General features: G+C 48.6%; 7 protein-coding genes across 7 annotated transcripts; 4 read left to right on the forward strand and 3 right to left on the reverse strand.

Annotated features, from left to right (window-relative positions):
- Positions 1 to 455: 455 nt before the first annotated feature.
- Positions 456 to 5,347, reverse strand: N7525_009060 (uncharacterized protein; the record flags this gene model as incomplete). The annotated part of the gene is made up of 18 exons (XM_002563135.2): positions 456 to 526; positions 571 to 1,073; positions 1,125 to 1,514; positions 1,563 to 1,690; positions 1,736 to 1,870; positions 1,932 to 2,352; positions 2,410 to 2,927; positions 2,978 to 3,122; positions 3,355 to 3,426; positions 3,708 to 3,779; positions 3,826 to 3,926; positions 3,982 to 4,161; positions 4,207 to 4,246; positions 4,306 to 4,417; positions 4,464 to 4,623; positions 4,671 to 4,684; positions 4,737 to 4,801; positions 4,857 to 5,347. The coding sequence occupies 18 exons, from the start codon at positions 5,345 to 5,347 to the stop codon at positions 456 to 458; spliced, it is 3,618 nt and encodes a 1,205-aa protein (XP_002563181.2).
- A 305-nt stretch (positions 5,348 to 5,652) lies between these two features.
- N7525_009061 (uncharacterized protein) lies at positions 5,653 to 6,780 on the forward strand (the record flags this gene model as incomplete). Its single annotated transcript, XM_002563136.1, has 3 exons — positions 5,653 to 5,861; positions 5,916 to 6,131; positions 6,180 to 6,780. The coding sequence occupies 3 exons, from the start codon at positions 5,653 to 5,655 to the stop codon at positions 6,778 to 6,780; spliced, it is 1,026 nt and encodes a 341-aa protein (XP_002563182.1).
- A 350-nt stretch (positions 6,781 to 7,130) lies between these two features.
- N7525_009062 (uncharacterized protein) lies at positions 7,131 to 9,635 on the reverse strand (the record flags this gene model as incomplete). The annotated part of the gene is made up of 3 exons (XM_002563137.2): positions 7,131 to 7,811; positions 7,861 to 8,871; positions 8,937 to 9,635. The coding sequence occupies 3 exons, from the start codon at positions 9,633 to 9,635 to the stop codon at positions 7,131 to 7,133; spliced, it is 2,391 nt and encodes a 796-aa protein (XP_002563183.2).
- Positions 9,636 to 10,208: 573 nt separating this feature from the next.
- Positions 10,209 to 12,043, reverse strand: N7525_009063 (CocE/NonD family hydrolase; the record flags this gene model as incomplete). Its single annotated transcript, XM_002563138.1, has 2 exons — positions 10,209 to 11,009; positions 11,075 to 12,043. 2 exons carry the CDS (start codon positions 12,041 to 12,043, stop codon positions 10,209 to 10,211), a joined length of 1,770 nt encoding a protein of 589 aa, XP_002563184.1.
- A 516-nt stretch (positions 12,044 to 12,559) lies between these two features.
- On the forward strand, positions 12,560 to 13,697 carry N7525_009064 (uncharacterized protein; the record flags this gene model as incomplete). The annotated part of the gene is made up of 3 exons (XM_002563139.1): positions 12,560 to 13,038; positions 13,089 to 13,511; positions 13,568 to 13,697. The coding sequence occupies 3 exons, from the start codon at positions 12,560 to 12,562 to the stop codon at positions 13,695 to 13,697; spliced, it is 1,032 nt and encodes a 343-aa protein (XP_002563185.1).
- Positions 13,698 to 14,489: 792 nt separating this feature from the next.
- Positions 14,490 to 16,411, forward strand: N7525_009065 (uncharacterized protein; the record flags this gene model as incomplete). The annotated part of the gene is made up of 6 exons (XM_061214581.1): positions 14,490 to 14,649; positions 14,709 to 14,765; positions 14,821 to 14,950; positions 15,008 to 15,206; positions 15,281 to 15,685; positions 15,740 to 16,411. The coding sequence occupies 6 exons, from the start codon at positions 14,490 to 14,492 to the stop codon at positions 16,409 to 16,411; spliced, it is 1,623 nt and encodes a 540-aa protein (XP_061069012.1).
- A 728-nt stretch (positions 16,412 to 17,139) lies between these two features.
- On the forward strand, positions 17,140 to 18,792 carry N7525_009066 (MDR family MFS transporter; the record flags this gene model as incomplete). The annotated part of the gene is made up of 2 exons (XM_002563141.1): positions 17,140 to 17,737; positions 17,792 to 18,792. The coding sequence occupies 2 exons, from the start codon at positions 17,140 to 17,142 to the stop codon at positions 18,790 to 18,792; spliced, it is 1,599 nt and encodes a 532-aa protein (XP_002563187.1).
- Positions 18,793 to 18,837: the final 45 nt, after the last annotated feature.

Here is an 18,837-nt window from a genome sequence, read left to right on the forward strand (position 1 = left end):
GAATTTGGCGTCTTTCTAGAATGTTCCCGTTCCAAGGTTCTCGATCAATTTTAGTACGAACCCTAATTCTCCCATAGTTAGAGTAATACTGAATTTGTGGAAGACAATCTATGTACCTTCATGCAGAATCCACCATTCGGTTCTATCATCGGCATCGCAAAGAAAAAAAGAGCAGCATGCCGACCGAGAGACTCGGGTCGAGTCATTGATCCGGAAAACGAGTCTGGTGCTGCCTGGAAGGACTCCGTCCTACCATGAATCGAATGAAGGAAGAGCCAAAGGTTCGAATCCTTTTCCGACTGTGTTGAGGCTTCGCTCATTGGCTCAAGACATTACTTCGCCAAATGGAGAATGGGATTTATTTAAGAAACTAGTTAATCTAGTTGATTAGTTGACTGGTAAATTGTACATTATTATTTCTTAATTATGGAAGATTCCCCAAACCCTCTAGTAGTTCACATAGGTTCTGGATCATTGGTGGCGGACGGTCCTCCGGAGAAGAACAAGGGCAATTCCCTTCCAAGACCTGCCGAGCAACAGCCATCACAGATCGTGGCTTGCTTAGCTCACAGAATATTGGAGTATCCCCATCGGGACCACCTTGGGTCATTGTCAGACCCGGGCGACCAATTCCATGACCCAAGAACGCTTTCGTCACCATATCTTCCGGCCCATCAAGCGACACGCATGGTGGCAAGTCAGTTTCATTCACTGGTGTGTTGGCTTCAAGCTGCTTCAACTCTCCACACTGAAGAAGCCCGTATACCCACAAACCTAAAGCAGCATGGTAGACAGCCATAGCGTCAAATCCACGTAGCTGATAGGACTTGACAGTCCGTGCAGTCCGCAAAGTCTGACCGGCATGCCAAATGCCCGTGCGTGCTTCTTTTGTATGGCTCCAGTCTCGAAGGCCCGGGTATGCTCGGCGGGCATCCAGCTCCCCAAGCGTACCTACAAATCGTTGGATAGCATCAATATCGAAGTGTAAGTACATCATTACAAACTCGTTCAGTAACGTTGTGACGGGTGGAGGTGCCGGTGAATTCTCAGGTATAGACTTCAAGGTTGTATACCTTGGCCAGTTAGCATAAAAGTCACAGGAAACCATGGCATAGTAAACCTACAGATCATCTTGTCTGCTTTGTAGCCACAGTCGGGCCATAGCACGGGTGTCAGGCTTTGACCCCTGAGACAAAACCATCTGCTGGCGAGTCTCCCACACCTGGTTGGCCATTCCCTGTAATAGTGCAGTTCTTGCAATATTATAGTCCATCTCCATAGGGACATGCGACATTAAGGACGGATCAGATAATAAGTCCCGTAAACTGAAGTCTGATACTTCGACAATACGATACTTTGTATTCCAAAGATCTCGCCATGCAATAGCTGTTGGTGCAAGCCAGAGATCTCTTGCAGCAGGGAACGGTAATGTTAGCTCGGTATATGAAGTGAGAGCCGGGCGGTTCATAGCCATGGCAACCTCCACATCGTGGCCAAATAGATGATATGCCAGCCTGGTTCTGTCAGCATCGTAATTCGACAGATTGAAGATCGATACATACCGCTTAAGTGATTCTTGTCTTACCCACTCATGCCATATATTATTCAAAGACGGTTCGTCATCGCCAGCCATATAAGGCGTTACGGTTGAGTATGTGGATCTGTCAAATGCCGCAGCACGTCGAAAAGCCTGTAAAGTTAGCTCAGAGCATATTTTGTTCTTCAAGGCACATACAGTGCACAGTGGTTGTAGATAGCTTTCTGCTATTTGCATTTTTCGTCGATAGCCGCAGAAGACCCCGATATCCAACCACAGCATTGAGGCTTGTAACCACTGAAGATCGCGCAAGACACTATTATCATCCTCGACCTGTTAGCACAGAAGAATAGTTAGCCAATAGTCAATCTATTTCCAAAACTTCAAGTCGTACAAGTTGTGCTAGTGACACTCTGGTAATCTCCTGTAAAACGATCCCAGTTTTGTTGATAGACGCTAATCCACAGCACACACATCCTGCCGCAACTAAACCAGTCAACAATTCAGGTCTCAACTTCTGATCATAGAAGGTGTATGGATGAATCCATGCATCTGTCTCTGTCCGCTTCCCAATACCGACTTTGATCAGTGTGTCAAGATACTCAGCAGAAGGAAAAGAGGAAACTGAAAGCCGAGAGCCGGCTGTTTGCACAACCAATTTAAAAATATCATCCCGTGACTGCATAGATAGTTCTCCAGGTATTTGGAGAGACTGAAGTCTATGTCGATGGTTTGGTGAGATTGTATCCCCATCTCGGAGAGGAATTCTTCTCTCTTCACTGAACGCATGCTGGTTTTTCTCTGGCACCCATAGCCTATGAAGCTTAGAAACATGCAATTACATTAATCTCATTAGCAAGATTTTCACATACCAGAAAGATTTGCGAAACGCAGCTGCTCGCCTGCTGGCCGATTCATGATCACCGAGTTGAGGTTTCTGTAAATCTTCGGATCCGCAAATGGAGGGTCCAGTATCAAGTATTCGATCAAGATCGGGCATGAAGTTTGTATCAAACAGATCATCTTCAGGGAAAATGAAATCTGTATCAAGCATGAAGTCGAACACGCCACGAGGTTGCTGTGTTTCTTGTGGGAGTTCCATTTCCACGTTTGGTAGCATAACCTGCTCAAAAAAGGCCGGGAAATTGTTGAGACCAGAATATACTGGCACAGTACTAGGAATAAATGGATCCAAGGCAAGATCTTGTGCGAAATTGGCGTCATAATTTTCATGGCCGCCTGAGTACTCTGTTGCAGGGGGTACACTGAAATCTGAGAGCCTCGAGTCCGGTGTTGTGGTCATCTCGGAGAATTGAGGAAATGAAGCGTTATTGTGATTGCTGAGTCGAGGGCGTTTTGCAACGCATTCAACCTGCTTTGATTGGCATCTCTGTAACAATTAACAAGCGACCAAGTTTTTCAAGGGCCAAATATCCTTACCTGACACGGTCTTTCGTTGTCGCAACTCAATTTGGCTGTCGCGCAAGCGTCACAAGCCTCGGTTGCTCGCTCTCGCGCACGACGTGTTTTCTTTCCCTCGTTCTCATCTTTTTCGTGCACTGCTTGGTGTCGCTGGAGAACATCTCTGACTTCGTAAGCTTAGCCACCCAGTCTGGAACAGCCTAGACTCACCTGCGATTAAACCCGCGCTGGCAAATCCGACATTGGTACGTTCTCTCGTTGCGATCTCAAAGCTTCGTCAGATACGTATTCACCGAAGTAATAGAGACACTCACGGGAGTCTAAATGACGCGCCAAATGGTCTGGTCGTTCATACCCTTTGCCGCAGTGCGGGCAGTGATGGGTGCCAGATTTACCCCGTGAGGAGCGTCGAGGGGTTGGAATGTCGGACATGAGGCATAACGGGAGAAGTGAGGAGGTTGAGGCCGCTTAGGGCCGTTTATATGATCGGGACGCAATTGTTTTGCGGGGCCACATGGGTAAATCAACGTCCAATCGGGTTAGAGCTATCAACTCCGCATTTGCGGGGAAATATCGGCTGTGTGAGTCCAGAAATACCTAGGTATGTACGTATGTCCATATGTAGGCATTTGTCCTTTACAGTGTCTTAGAAAATAACGGGTTATTTGCTAATTTGGGGATTCTTGCTCGTCATCTTTCTCTCTGTTTGCCTTTTCCTCATACATTTAACAATATATCATATTCTCACTATTCTCTAAGCTGTTTCCACTCTTTGGCCCCGCGATATCCGCAGTTGAAGTCCATAAATTCATCCGGTTTCCTAGATAGTTAGACGATGCTGAATTAATGGCCGTTCTTATACGTACATTGTGACTCCTATATTTCCCTGGGCTGTTGCTGGCTTTGCTGCTTGCCGACTATATGCCTGGATCAGACAAGCACGCGCATAGCGTGCCTGGAAAATATCCTGCATTTTATTATTGGTAAGTACCGGGCTATAGCCATTTTAGTGGGTTTCTTACCTCGAGTGCTTTTGTAAGAATCTCTAAAGACGGTGGTTCAACGATCTCCTCAAAGAATGCTCCAAGAGCTTCAGAATCTTCGATTGCCTGACTGGCTCCCTGGCCTTGTGTCGGTAACATGGCATGTGCAGCGTCGCCGATGATAAGTACACGGCCGCGGTGCCATGTCTGCAAAGGGTCCTGTACCTGTTAGCGTAGTACGAAGCATTTGATAGGAGACCCTACAAGATCCCGTAGTTGCCAAAGTCCCAGATCGGCCGAATGCCTGTTATGAAGTGTGAGTAGGCTTCTAAAATAAGCTAGGAAGAGGCCTTGAGATGATACTTGAAGATATTTTTGACCCAGGACGGAAATTCGGCAAAAGTCTCCATCATCTTTTTCAGGTCTCCCTCTGCAACCCAGGACTGTTTTGCATGAGGATCCTCGGTCATTTGGTCTATTCTCATTGTTAGCTTCGCCACAAAAGGATTAACCGTACATACCATCAGGTACTAAAGCGACAATCCCATAAACCTCGCCTTGTCTTCCGGGGCCCATAATGAGACGACAGTCGTGAGCGACGATCATTGATGTGAAAGGTTCCTGTGGATTGATCTTAGCGCAGAAGTCAGGTTCTTCCTTTTCAAGAATTTCTGTCGGTATCTAGAGACATCAGCTACGCTGTTTATATGATGAGCCATGGAACGAACCATCAGGCGATATGCTATTGACGATTAGCTAAATTAATCACAAAATATTGTTCAAGTCAGTCTCACCAGAATAACCGGTTGGCATAGGACTGATCGCCTCTTCAAGTACATGTCTTCGAAGCACGCTATGGCTAAAAAACGTTTTTGTTAGTATTCAGTTCGTAATCAAGGAGATTCACATCTTACATCCCATCTGCACCAATAATAAAGTCGCCCTCGACTATTTCACCGCTGTCCAGAGTGACTGTTCCTTTTAGAGCATCACAGTCAACAACTCTCGATGAAACTCGCACAATGGCTGGATCTCCTGCCCGTGTGGGTGAGACAGCTGCACGTTTCAACGTCTCATGAAGATCTCTGCGATGAAACAAGAGGCGTTCCGCCCCATACTTTTCCTTTGTCAGTAAAGGTATAGTGTTGACCAGATGTCCTTCAGTGTTGTATATCCGGAACCCTTCGTCCACCATTTGCCGTGCCTCCAAGAGTTCCTCGCTCAAATTCCACTTGGACTCTACGATTCTCGATGCATTTGGTTGCAAATAGATCAAAGCACCAATCTCCTTGTTCAAGGTAGACTGCTCGAGAATGGTGATATGTCTGTTAGGTCCGCGGAGGGCAATGGCAGCCGTGAAGCCTGCAATACCACCACCCACGATGACGATACGAAACGGCGCCATAACTCAAATGTTTACTGTGAATACTTTAGACACCTCACTCTAATTATCTACCATTTTACCAAAGACCACCTTTGATTTCCCCATTTCTCCGTGTCCCCCGTTCCCCCACCTCCACTTTCCGAACACTGCGGCAACCCATTGTTGATTAGCCGAGAACCAATCGAAGTATTCAAATTTTGCTTGTTAATTTGCTGGATACTCCATGTGGGCAGTGGTGGTGGGACGGGGTTTCTTAAAAACCGTCAATCATTTAAGGAGCTGGTATGTTGGAGTTTCATTAATCACTGTTATCACCAAGTCCCATCATGTCTACTACTGCAACCACCGTTGAGACCACCCAGGTCAACCCAAACTTGCATGGCTTTGGTCCCATGCGTGTTGATGGTACCGATAGGCATTTTGGAGATTTCCGAGATGATCTGACCAGAGATGGTTTCGCCATCGTCAAAGGCGCTATTCCCAAAGAGAAGGCTTTGAAGTATGCCGATGAGATGTACTCCTGGCTAGAGGGCTTGTACGTTATACTTGAGCAATGTCTTTAGTCAAAAAGTCTGACCAAGATATGTAGTGAACTGGGATTTGACAGAAATGATCTGTCTACTGTGCACAAAGACAAACTTCCCCTGATCAATGAGAAGGGCATGTGTCTACACTACGCTCTTCCTCATGAGAAGTTTGTCTGGGATGTTCGAAGTGAGCCTGGAGTTGTCAGTGCCTTCGAGAAGATCTACGACGACGAGGATCTTATTGTGTCCTTTGATGCCATCAATTTCCAATTCCCCAAGTACGTTGACCTTCTCACATATCGTTCAGTATGCTAATGTCATGCTAGCCGTACTGACATTGCTCCCAACAAGCCCTGGCCACACCAGGACCAGGACCCTGAGAAGCATGGCTTCCGCTGCATGCAAGGGCTAGTGAACATGCTTCCCAACGGCCCAGAAGACGGCGGATTGATCGTCTGCCGAGGCGGCCACCTCCTATCCGAACAATTCCACAGAGAGATGGCCGACGAAGAAAGAATTCCAGCCTGGACACCAGAATGGTATGGCTTTACCGAGCGTGGCATGAAATGGCTCGAAGACCACGGCTGCAAATGGGAAAAGCTCAGTGCCGAGCCTGGTGATCTTCTTCTCTGGGACTCACGCACACCTCACTACAACCTGAGTCCGAAGAACAACCAGCCACGCTTTGCCATCTATACCTGCTTTATGCCCGTTGCAGATGCAACCCAGGACGACCTACTGCGCAAGAAAGACGCGTTTGATCGTCGTGTTGGTACTACACACTGGCCGAATGCGAAACATACTGGGTCCAATGTCGCCCAACGGGATGGGAAGGAGGATGCTCATAATCGGTCCAAGCCACTGAATGAGCCGGTTTTGAGTGAGAGAGCCTTTAAGCTCACTGGTATTCCTTATATCAAGGCTTAGTTTGCGGGTTCTGCTTGAAGTAGTACAAGCAGGTCATACTCGTGATGCTGTTTGTGTGTTTTTGTAATGCATTCTAGTCAGAATAAAGCATTCAATGTTCGATCAATTATAGTTGTGTAGTCCGACATCTCTAGAATGAAAAGGCTGGTCTTGGCTTTATGGGATGCTGCTCCCCCTCGTCCATCAACGCCATTTTGCGTCAGTGATGATCCCCGGTATCTCTGATCCTGATACCTGACACCCGTTCATCCCCTTCCGGCTGATATGCCGAGTATGCGGATCCTTATGCCATAGTTTGGTCTGTGTCTTGATATCTGGTTGGTTGATCCCACTTCACACTCCGATTGCCACTATTGTGCACCGAATGAATACTCGCCATAGGCCCTGAAGTCCAATTCTGTCATATTCCATAGGTCTTCAAATTCAAAGTTTCCAAAAAGATCGGCACTGTGGTCGGTCGCATCGGTTGCTTCCAAACCTTGAAGACTACGTCGTGCAACCTGGTCACCCGAGGGTAATGGATGGTCATTCGATCCTGTGACGCCCGGCCGCTGGCGATGCCCCGACATTGTTTCAACCCCATACTCAGCTGAGCTTTCCATGGCGGGTTTCTGAATGCTACCGTCATGCCGCTGAAAGATGGAAACCACCCGTTCCCGCAGCTGAGTCCATGTCTGGGTAAAGGCGAGCCCAAATCCACGATGAAGATACCAGGCCTCTACAAACTCAGTTGCAGAGGCCAGAAGCTCAACGTCAGACCTAACAAGCCTGCTGTTAGGCTGCCTCAGGACACCAAGGGCAAGGACTACCGCGGCCAAGTAGGTAGGAGGGGCTGCGAGTAATGTTGATCGTAAGCGAAGGTCAGCTAATTGAAGCGACTGTGTCACTATTGATCTTGCCGCACTGGCGCAGATTGATGCACCATCTAAGAGCCGAGGGTGGCTTGGAAGTTTGTCCTTGTTCTTCATCACTTCGATCTCGATGCTTTTCTGTGGGAAAATAATCGCGAAACGCATGACACTGAGCTGCGCCTGCGATTTGGTTAACATTGCTCCCGGAGCTTGATTGGGGAAGACTGACGTGATAGTACTGTTGGGAAATAAATGTTGAAATGACCCTGTGCTCATCTCTGGTATGATCGGTAGATGTGTTGCAAGGCTTGATCGAATCTGGCAGGGATTTTGCCCACCCCAATAGCTCCTGGTCTAGTCTCATGACTTCGCCGAGCATCTCAGCGGATCCGCCTTGAAACCTATGCGAGTATAGACGGTTCGATATTCGACCCATGATGCTACTCAATGAAATCCATGCTTTGAAGTACGGGAGGACCTGACATGTCACTTCGTCGACAGGGAAGTAGAAACAAAGTGAGTCATAGCTTCTGTCGAGAATTGATGGTCTTCCGCACTCTAGCTGCATGAGCTTCTCTAGAGCAAAGCAAGACCACCAAACACGCTCAGAGAGGGTTTCTGTCTCGGGGCCAGCCGTGAGGCCTTCTGCAGAAGTAGGAGCATGTAATTTATGTAGCCCAAAAGACTGGGCCATGCGGACTGCATGGCCGATGATATGCCAAGCCTGACCGTCTTTCGCAGCAGCCCTCAGTGCAAGAGACAAGAGAAATAGCGATTGCACGCTTGCCAAGTAAGGTATGGCAGTCAAATGTCCGTGAAGACTGTGGCTAGCTTTTAGATATTCGAAGCCCAACTCAAGATCTTCGGATGTCTCATTCGTGCCAAGTGAAATAATTGCGTAAGCGGAAACAAGAGCAGGTACATGAGCTAGCGTAACTCTTTCTTGCCAGCTTTCGGGGCTGGCTGCCTGTATGGCTTGAATAGTTTTAAACTCTGCTTCGAAATTGACTGGGTCGATTACGGGGTAGATGGGCCAAAATCGCGAGAAGAAGGTGTCCATATATGTGGACAGGCTTTGACGATCTGGCAAAAGTGGTAGCTTGGGCATGAGAGGCATAGGAAACTCCTCAGTATGTAACATGCTATGTTCAAATAATGGCGTAGCCTGGCTAAAGCCGTACCTTGCTAGGTGCAGATCGACAAAGTTGAAGAGGCAGTGCACACTACTGGCGCCAAGGTGCTGCACATAACCAAGTTAGACCTGGTGTGAAATCACACAAAGGAAACGAATTTAGTAACACCAACCTTAGTTCTGCCCGCTGCACCATCTGCATTGACACCAACATCTGGTGTCACGGGTGTTTGGGCACCGCCCTGCGCAGTTATACTATGTCCATGTGTAGATTCTTGCACTTGAGCAGCAGTGCTCTCCTGGTATGCCCTGGACTGCCATGAAAAGTGATCTTCCCCTAGCCTCTCACTTCGATTCGTACGAGTTGATACGACATCTGAGCTTACTGATGATCCGGGTATGGCGGAGCTCCTCGACATGCGTCGTACATCCGGCGAAGCTTGCCCCACCAGGTGGTCTGCGGTAGGGACGGTCGGATTCAGCACTGAATTAATGGAGCTCACTACATCTGGAGCAACTGGCACTGGAGCAACAGTGGCTGGCGAGTGGTGGACTGGTGGGATGGCCTGGGCCACTTCCTGTCGAACCTTCGACTGCCAGCGCTTGGTGGCTCGGCGGCGAACGGCAGAGCAATCTTCCGGCTTTCGGGGATCTGACGTTTCACATACCTCCCCCCTGACCCTACAGTTCCGGCATTTCGGCTGATGGGCGTCACAGCGAACCTTGCGCTTTCGACACTGGTTACAGGCAAGAGCCACTCGAATCGGTTTCTTTTGGGTAGACTCTCCACTAGCTGCCGAGGGTCCCTGTTTGGCATATACTGGGGTGTCATTTGATGGGGCGAGGGGACCGAAATGGCTTGGCAATGGCATTGAAGACGACTTGCGGGATTGTTAGAGAGAAAGTGGAAATGCTGACGAAGCTCACGAACCGAGCCGGGGACTTTCTGTTTTTAGCGGGAAGGAAGTGGTCCCGAAGAAACAATACCAAGATTACCATACACCCAGCTAAGGTCATCCACGCCAGTGTTTCATGCGTATTATCGATACGTCTCCTCGTCTTCCCCGCAGTTACCCCGGATTTCGTTTTTTGTTTTGGTACGCGAGCCGAAGTCTGTCGGTTCGGGTCATGTGCTGGTGTAAACATCATCAATTACCTACCTAGTACTTACCTAGGTACACCGTACATACTGATAGTGACCAAGACTATTTTACATGTGATTGGCAATCAACTAATGGAGCGGATTCGACATTTGAATGCACTACCTAGTCTGTCTAGTCCGGCACAGGTGTTTCTTTTGACTACTCCATACCCATACTCTGGGGATGAAATTTTAGACCTTGATCAATTCCAAGTTCTACGTGACGCAATCGAGATTCAGTTTGATATATTTACACCTGAACACTAGTAGAGGCGACCGATAAAAAGCTCTAGAGCAGAGAGCACTATAGTGGTACGAAAGGGAGAATGACTCGACTAGGGAACTCTGCACCAAAGTGGATAGTGTGCTCCCCCTTGTTCAACTCGTGGTCAGGTCTAGGCTTAGAGAAAGCCGCCACCTCAGTGAAACCTGGGTACTGGCCCAGAATATCCACTTGAACACTCTCACCCTCCTCATAGTCGACACCCATAGCCCAGATACCAATCTCCAATTTTACCACGTCTCCCTTCGGTACCTTTTGGACTTCATCATGGGGGTGGAAGGGAAACTGGGGATGAATGGAGCGGTTCGAGTCGATCTTCCGCTGCGAAGCGCGCAGAATGCCCATGGAGCCATGGTGGATTGTTAGGCTCACTCTGTCTTTCTCCGCAATTTCGTCCATGGAATTGACCGGGGCGCGATTGAAGGGGAATTGTAGCTGTCCGAGCTCTTTGCCTCCCTTGCTGAGCTTACGTAGCTGCACAAATACGACCATGTCATCCAGCTCCATACAGCTCATGAAGAGCTCTATCTTGGGAAGGCCAAGAAGCCGGCTCTTCTGCGTAAAGGTATACTTGAACTTTGAGACAGACCATCGGTCTTCCGAGTTGTGCACAGCGGTACCACTTTGACTCGGAAGTTCTGGAGAGAGGTTACCGTCTGAGGTAAGGTATAGGGTACGGTAATCGGTGTTTGGTACTGGGAAGTCGGGGAGGACAATGTCGCTGGTGACATCTTTGTTTCCAAATGGAAGAGTTGTCCAGCGTACTTTGGGTGTCTTTTCCCAGTCGTTATCAATACCCTTGAGATATTTGTCGAAGAATTCCTGCTCGTGGTCAATAAATTGTCTTTATCGCAAAGCCCACACAAATGGGAGAATGGGGCTCCAACCTTCAATTCTAGGTAGCTCTCGGGGACCGCGTAAAGCTCAAACCACTCTTGATAACCACTCCATTTGATCCACTTCTTGTCCGTGTTGACCTCCATCCATCCGCGAATGGCACCCATGGTGTGGATTTGGCTGAAGTCAGATCCGGTAATGAAGCATGGGATGTTGATCTTTGTCATGTCGACCCGCTTGTCGTTCCAGTAAATACTGGATTGCGGGTTCCGGCGGTACATTTCGGCAATGTCCTCAACCCCAGAATTTCCCTTGATGACCAGCGTGGTGATCAGATCATAATTGCTCATGTTGAACCATCCACCTCGACAGAATTGCTCCCGAAAGATGTCTCCAGACCCTTCCCAAGGGGCAATAGCTTTGAGTGATGGCGGGTTTTGAGCGGCTGCGTGCCATTGCATGATAGCGAGATATGAATTCCCCGCCATGCCGACGCTTCCATTACACCATGCCAGCTTGGCGAGACCCTCAATCACGTCGTGTGCATCTTCAGCTTCTTGCATCCCCATACAGGACGTATCGCCATCGCTGTTGCCAGCTCCGCGGGCATCAACGCTGGCAATAGCGTAGCCTCGCGCCACCCACCAAGCCGGGTCCAAGCCCTCAAATTTCTCCAGTCCACTTACATCACCGCGCTCCAGACAACAAGCCCAAGTGCAGACATTGAAAATCATTTCAAGCGCGGAGTATTTCTTGCCATAGGGTGACCATGATATAATCACAGGTACTTTTTCGGCGCTTGTCGGTCGGTAGATGTCAGCGTAGAGTTGGCAGCCGTCTCGAACGGTGATAGCGACATCATGGTCAATCCGAACGTCGGATTCAAGTTTTCTGGCGTTGTATGGTGCGGAGCCCTTGGGTATCACCTCTGATTTTCCTGGAGAAGGCTCGACGTAGCCATTGACACCGACTTCGGGCTTGGTCAATGGCTTGAAGGCGACTTGGTATGGAATAGGCATCGTTGTGATAGATTATGACAGGAGATTGTTGATGGGTGAATGAAAGCGCAAGGAGTAGACTTTTTCCACGGAGTTAAGTAACGAGATGAAAAAAAGAGCAAAGCGAATAAATCCCCCATACACATGAAGGTGACCACGGCAGAAAGCTGCGCCGTTTACCACGGTAAGGTGGGGTCTCAGCTGATATCCATCGGAGGGAGAATATACGTGCTCGGCTCGCACATCTCGCGCATCTCGCAGATCCCCCCACTCCCCACTTGTCTCCCCCGCCCAAGCTCTTTGAAACATCAACTATACCGGCACTGGAGAGCATTGGCCGGGACGGAATTGTGGGGGATCCACGGGCCGAACCGAGCCGAAACCCAGCCGAACCGAGTGTTACAATCAGTTCAGGCCGCTTCCTAACTCCAGTTGACCAACACATAAAACCTTGACGCAGATATCTCAATCAAGTCCACAGACCAAGATCCTCCTGAATCATTTTAAGTTCGAAAAACAAACAAACAAACCATAGCCATGTCCACCACAGCTGAGACCAAGCAGCGCACGGTTGCCACTCGCTTCGAGACGAAGGACTTAGTTACGTTCGACAAGAACGCAATTTATGGCGACTGGCGCGATGAGTTCCACAAGAATGGCTGTGTTTTGATCAAGAATGTTATCTCCCCCGAGCGTGCCCAGTACTACTGCGACAAACAGATCCAGTGGCTGAAGAACTTCGAACTTGGCTTCGATGAAAAGGATCCTAGCACTTGGACGGCTGAGCACCTTCCTGTCAGCTTCAAAGGTGGCATGTACTTTGCTTACGGCTCCACCCATGAGAAGATGGCCTGGGAGGCCCGCACTGAGCCTAAGGTCGTCGAGACGTTTGAGAGACTCTGGGGTACCAAGGAGCTAATCTCGTCTTTCGATGGGATGAACATCTCCTTGCCCAACCGGACAGATTTGAACTGGAGCCCTTGGCCTCACTGTGACCAGAACCCGCAGCGCAAGGGGTAAGTCAAGCCCTCGAACTCGAGGATTTGTTTTCTGACGATCTACACAGTATGCAAGCGGTCCAAGGACTCCTCAACTATGCGCCCAACGGCCCCAAAGACGGAGGTCTAATGCTCATGAAGGGGTCTTCTAATCTATTCAACGAGTTCTTCGAGCATAAGCGTGAGTCCGCAGACCACGAAGACGCTCCGCCCCCAGAGATGCAGTACATGGATCTGTTCCTCTTCAGCGAGAGAGACATCAAGTGGTTCGAAGAGAGAGGCTGTGAGCTAGTCAAGATCAACATGGAGCCTGGTGATTTCGTCCTTTGGGATTCTCGAACCATGCACTATGCTTGTCTGCCCGAGGGCAATCAGATTCGGCATGTGCAGTATATCTGCATGACGCCAAGGAAATTTGCCGATGAAGAGGCCCTGAAAGCAAAGGCACAATGCTTTGAGACTTTCACTGGCACCACTCACTGGCCGCATTGGTAAGTCCGCCCTTCCTTGAACCTAATTAGAACATGAACAACTAATGTTTCTCTAGCAATATTCGTCCTGCCGAGGAAAAGCCTATGCGAAATGGAGAGGTTTGCCCCAAGTACAGAACGGAGCCATTTGAGAAACCAATTGTTACCGACCAGGTACTTAAGCTTGCAGGTGTTAAGCCTTACTGAAAGAAGTGTAAGATGTACATATAAGATGTACATGAAACTCTGTTCAGAACGGGAAATGCAGTCATCGTCTATAACGTCCTATCCCAGCTACTTCAAATATGTTTTTGTAGTATTTCTCGTGGTCTTTATAGAGCTACTAAGAACTATGAAGATACACCATAAGCATTCGTATGTTCGTTTACAGAAAAAGCACACTGTACTGCGTTATGAGCACAATATTCAATTTATGTACGCCGATTCTCTACGAGGTTCTCCAATACCAAACGGTTTACCTTACACTTCACCATTTACCAGAATCTATACAGAAGCAAATACTCACACTGCTGCACTGACATACAGTTCATCGCGCAGTCTGTCAGAAATGGACCACGGCGGGCAGAGTTCACGGCCACTGGGGACTTGAATCTTTGGATCCTGTATTCGCCTGCTCGGCTCGGGTGGACGGTGGGCTCTCCTCCCTCATCCCCCACGGGGTCCGAAGCAGGAAATTGCGGGGGATTTTCCAATTTCAAGTGGGCGGGCGCGGAGGTTTCCCCCGGGAGAATTGACTTCATCGAATCAGAGTCACTAAATTGTCATTGTATCATCTACGATGCTTGGGCCAAGCGCTACTAGCAAACTCTCATTTCAATAACAAGGTCGAGACAGACTTGGCCCTAATACCTCCATTCTCGGAGGGCACTATAAACACTACGTCGTTGACTCGTTTTCCTGTGCCGTTTCCCACCCAGATCTGGTGATATGCCAGTTTTTCTACACCCGTGCCGTTGAATACAACAACGTGCGAACACCATGGACAAAACCTCTTCCGTTGAGCAAGTTGAGAATATCGACATTGAGGGCGATGGTGAAGAGATTCGTGTGACAAAGTCCAAGGTAAACGTGAGTGGAACTGTCCAGCTCACTGCAGGGACGATTGTATATATTCCGACCCCGACGAGTGACCCTCGAGGTCTGTTTGCTTTCCACACACTTTTGTTCTGACATCAATTTTTAACCGTGGGTGTGCAGATCCACTAAATATGCCAAAATGGCAGAAGACAATGGTTCTGATTGCCATATCTCTATGTGAGCATTCTCCTGTTGATGACATGGTTTCGTAGAGGCAGACTAACATGCCTAGTCTCGACCATCGGGTTGTGCATCGTTTCCGGATTTGGTGGCCTACTTGCCTTTTACATCCCTGGATATGCAAGTGCCGGCAAGACATATGCTGACATTACCTCTCTCATGACTTACCCAACACTGACTATGTGAGTGAAGTTCCTTTTTATCCTCTTTATCTTTATAACTCGCCTAATGATAACTAGGGGCATCGGCAACTTGATTGGAATGCCGATAGCCATAGCAGTGGGTCGTCGCATTGTGCTCCTCGTCGCAACTGCAATTATGCTCGTTGGTGCTATATTGTGTGCGTTTGCAACAAACTTCGAGTGGCACCTCGGAGCGCGTATGCTTGTTGGCTTCGTTGCTGGCCAGAGCGAGGCCCTTGTTCCCATGATCACTCAGGTAAGCCCAACAGTCGACTTTAGGTCTCCTATGCCTCGCAGAGTGCGAAAGCTGACCGTGCTCCGTAACTCTAGGAAATCTTTTTTCTTCATGAGAGGGGCACGTTCCTCATGGTTCAGCAGTCAATTCAGACGATCGCAACTGCTATCTTGGTTCTCTTCGCCAGTCCAATCGCTGGGGCTATAACACCTGAGTGGTGGTATGGGCTTGGTGCTTGTCTTTCCGGGCTTTCCTTGGTTATGGCATTCATCTTCGTCCCTGAGACGAAGTACTTCCGCCCACGATCGTCCTTTCAAGAGGATAGCTCGACTGAAGGCTTGGGAAAAGAGTCGGATGAACACGTGTCCAAAAGCACTCACAAAGTGGTGACAGAGAGGCCTGCTCTTGACTTTGTCACCTACGAGGCTCGTACTTGGCGATCCGATCTTCGGCTTTGGATTGGCTCGCCTGAGTGGCGCCTGGGAATGAAATCATTAATCGTGAGTTTGTGAAACCCCCACACAAGAGCTAACCTAGACTAAAGCTTCGCCTAGCAAACCTTTGAACTGCTTTTGTTCCCCAATGTTCTTTGGGCTATGGCATTGAATGGCCTCACGCTGGGTGTCAACATCGCCATTGGCACCACCTACGGAACCATTCTCACCTCGTCGTACCACTGGCCGGAAAAGTCCGCAAGCTACATCAACTGTGGCCAAATAATCACATCCCTAGTAGCCTTGCCCGTCTTCGGCTTCGGCTCAGACAGGCTCATCGCCTGGTTCGCCAAAAGACGAAACGGCATTCATGAGCCCGAGATTCGTTTACTGCCACTCATCTTCCCCATTATTATTGGTGTATTCACGGCAGTACTGTACGGACTCGGTGCCACCAATCCAGCATCTTACCACTGGTTTGTCTATGCCTGGGCCGTTGCTGCTTACTATTTTACCTTCGTCGGGGCGAATATTGTAGCCATCACATACTTGCTCGACAGTTACCCGCAGCGAGCTAGCCCGCTGTTGATTATTATTTGTGCGTTCCGTGGGATCATCTCATTTGGTGTTAGCTATGGCATCAGCCCATTTATTGACAGAAGTGGCTATGATGGAGCATTCGGCACCTTTGGGGGTTTGACTGCTGCGCTTGGGCTTCTTGGAGTTCCTGTGTTTATCTGGGGTAAGAAGATTCGTGAGCGCACTGGTAAGTTCGCCGTGGATGAGGAGTAAATATTTAATTTTGAGTTGTCCAGTATTTATCAAGTCTTTCCCACGGTCGAGTGAACAGAGGGGATAAATGACGAACCACTTTCTTGTTTTGGTGGATTCTATGTAAATTTGGCCATAAGGCCGTATGAATTCACCAAAAGACTCTTGACATTATGAAGTGTATGGACAATCAAGTTATGTTTCGTTTTTTCACCATCCATATCCATGTGCCTATTCTCTCGAAAGATCCACTATTAGCTCCATTATGCAATCCCAATGGTCAATGACTAGGCTGGCTCTCATTTGCTATATTGTTAAAGCTCTATCTGGTCCAATCAGTTCTAGCGTCACCTGGTCTTCTACAGGTTCAAAAGGCGTCCGGACTTTGAAACAAGGGGGTTGTCTATTTGAGTGAGCTCATGGCCAAGTAAACAGATCGAACTTTTGTCCTAAGTACGCTTAAGGGACCCTGATCTAAGCTTGACTAGTTAGTTGCTTTTCACCTAAGAGACACTGGAAAACCGACACTCGGTTCTAGCCGAAGCTCCGGCCAAGTGGGTGAACCGAGTCGGCTCGGCTCGGTTCAACAAGTGGTGCTCAATCGTAAGCCAGGCCTTCTTTTTCTCTTTTTGGCGCTGTAGAACTGTTTAAATTCAATCAAGTGCAGATCACCACTAAAACACTAAACTTGGTGAATATATGACGCCTGCTAACAATTGGTGTGGGGAACATCGTTCGCGCAAGACATCATGGACGCCAAGGATCCTCATCATGAAGAGCCCGAAGGTGACAAGAACACGGAAATAGTCGAAGTCGATGACCAATCTAGCATCTTCGAGCCCACTGGGGCGACAATGGGACGCTTACGCCTACGAATCGTCATGTTCTCACTATGCTTGGCTCTATTCCTTTCAGCCCTCGATGTGACGATCGTGGCTACAGCCCTTCCAACAATCGCGAAGGAAGTCAACGCCAGTACCGCCGAGTATGCCTGGATTGGAAGCGCATATACCCTATCCACCACCGCTTCCGTCCCCATATGGGCCCAACTCTCGAACATCTTCGGCCGGAAGCCCATCATCATGCTTGCGAACTTGGCCTTTTTAGGAGGAAGTTTGATCTGCGGCCTCACAAAGTCTGTCGGATTGCTCATTGGCGGACGAGTTGTACAGGGACTGGGCAGCGGCGGTTGTCTGATTATGGTGACAGTCATTATTGGGGATATGTTCGAGGTAAAGGACAGGGCCAAATACTATGGCCTCACAGGCATTGTTTGGGCAATTTCGAGCAGCTTTGGACCTATCCTTGGTGGTGTCTTTACACAAACTATTGGTTGGAGGTGGTGTTGTAAGGCATCTTGCTCTCTGTTGTCTGTGGTTAATCACTGACCCCCACTCGCAGTTTTGATCAATCTTCCTTTTGACGGCTTATCCCTCGGTGTGCTATTCTTCGCATTGAAATCTCAAACGAAAACGATACCCATAACGGATGGACTGAAGTCTCTTGATTGGATTGGCTCTCTGTTGATAATTGGCGGTACCGTATGCTTTCTATATGGTCTCGAGGTCGGTGCTTCCGGTCAACGCCCATGGGCAAGTGCCATGGTGATATGCCTGTTGGTGTTTGGCGTGGTTATCCTCGGGCTCTTCACACTGTATGAAGCCCGCTTCGCGACAAATCCACTCATCCCAGGCCGAATATTATCCTCTCGAACCAATTGTGCCTCTATCTCTGTTCTCTGTCTGCACAGCTTCGTCTTTATCTCATACGACTATTTCCTCCCTCTTTACTTTCAAGTGGTATTGGGCTTCAACGCTATTATTTCTGGTGTTTGCCTCCTTGCTTTGGTCGTGCCGCTTTCCGTTTTTACGATGAGCACTGGCTGGTATGTTAGACGCAAAGGAGACTATCAGACGCCCATTTGGATTGGGACATGCTTCATGACCTTGGGAACCGGCCTATTTATTAGTCTTGGCTTTAGGATCGATTGGCCCAAGATAATCATATTCCAAATGATTGTCAGCATAGGAGCTGGCCCGCTGTTTCAAAGCCCAATGATCGCACTGCAAAGCCATGTGAAGCAGATCGATATTGCAGCCGCCATGTCCGCATCATCTTTCATGAGGAGTCTTTGCAGTAGCATTTCTATTGTGATTGGCTCCGTGCTGCTTCAGAAGACGCTGCATGGCGGAAAACTTACGCTAGAGAGTGATGATGGAGCAGACAAGAATATAGGGAAGACACTGAGTGTCGAGAACTCTGCTTCGGCCCTGAGCACGATGTGGATTTTCTATTGTGCAATTTGTGGGGCCATGACGTTGGCATCGCTCTTCATTAAAAAGATGCCGATACATAAAGCGGCTAGAGATCGTGGAAGCAAAGATGTATCAGAGAAGGCCTAGATGTCAACTTCGAGTCGATAAATTCGTGAAAATTGATTTGTGTTG

This window comes from Penicillium rubens, assembly GCF_028828025.1.
Source record: "Penicillium rubens strain IBT 27055 chromosome Unknown utg000003l_segment0_segment0, whole genome shotgun sequence".
In the NCBI taxonomy this organism is placed as follows: Eukaryota; Fungi; Ascomycota; class Eurotiomycetes; order Eurotiales; family Aspergillaceae; genus Penicillium; species Penicillium rubens.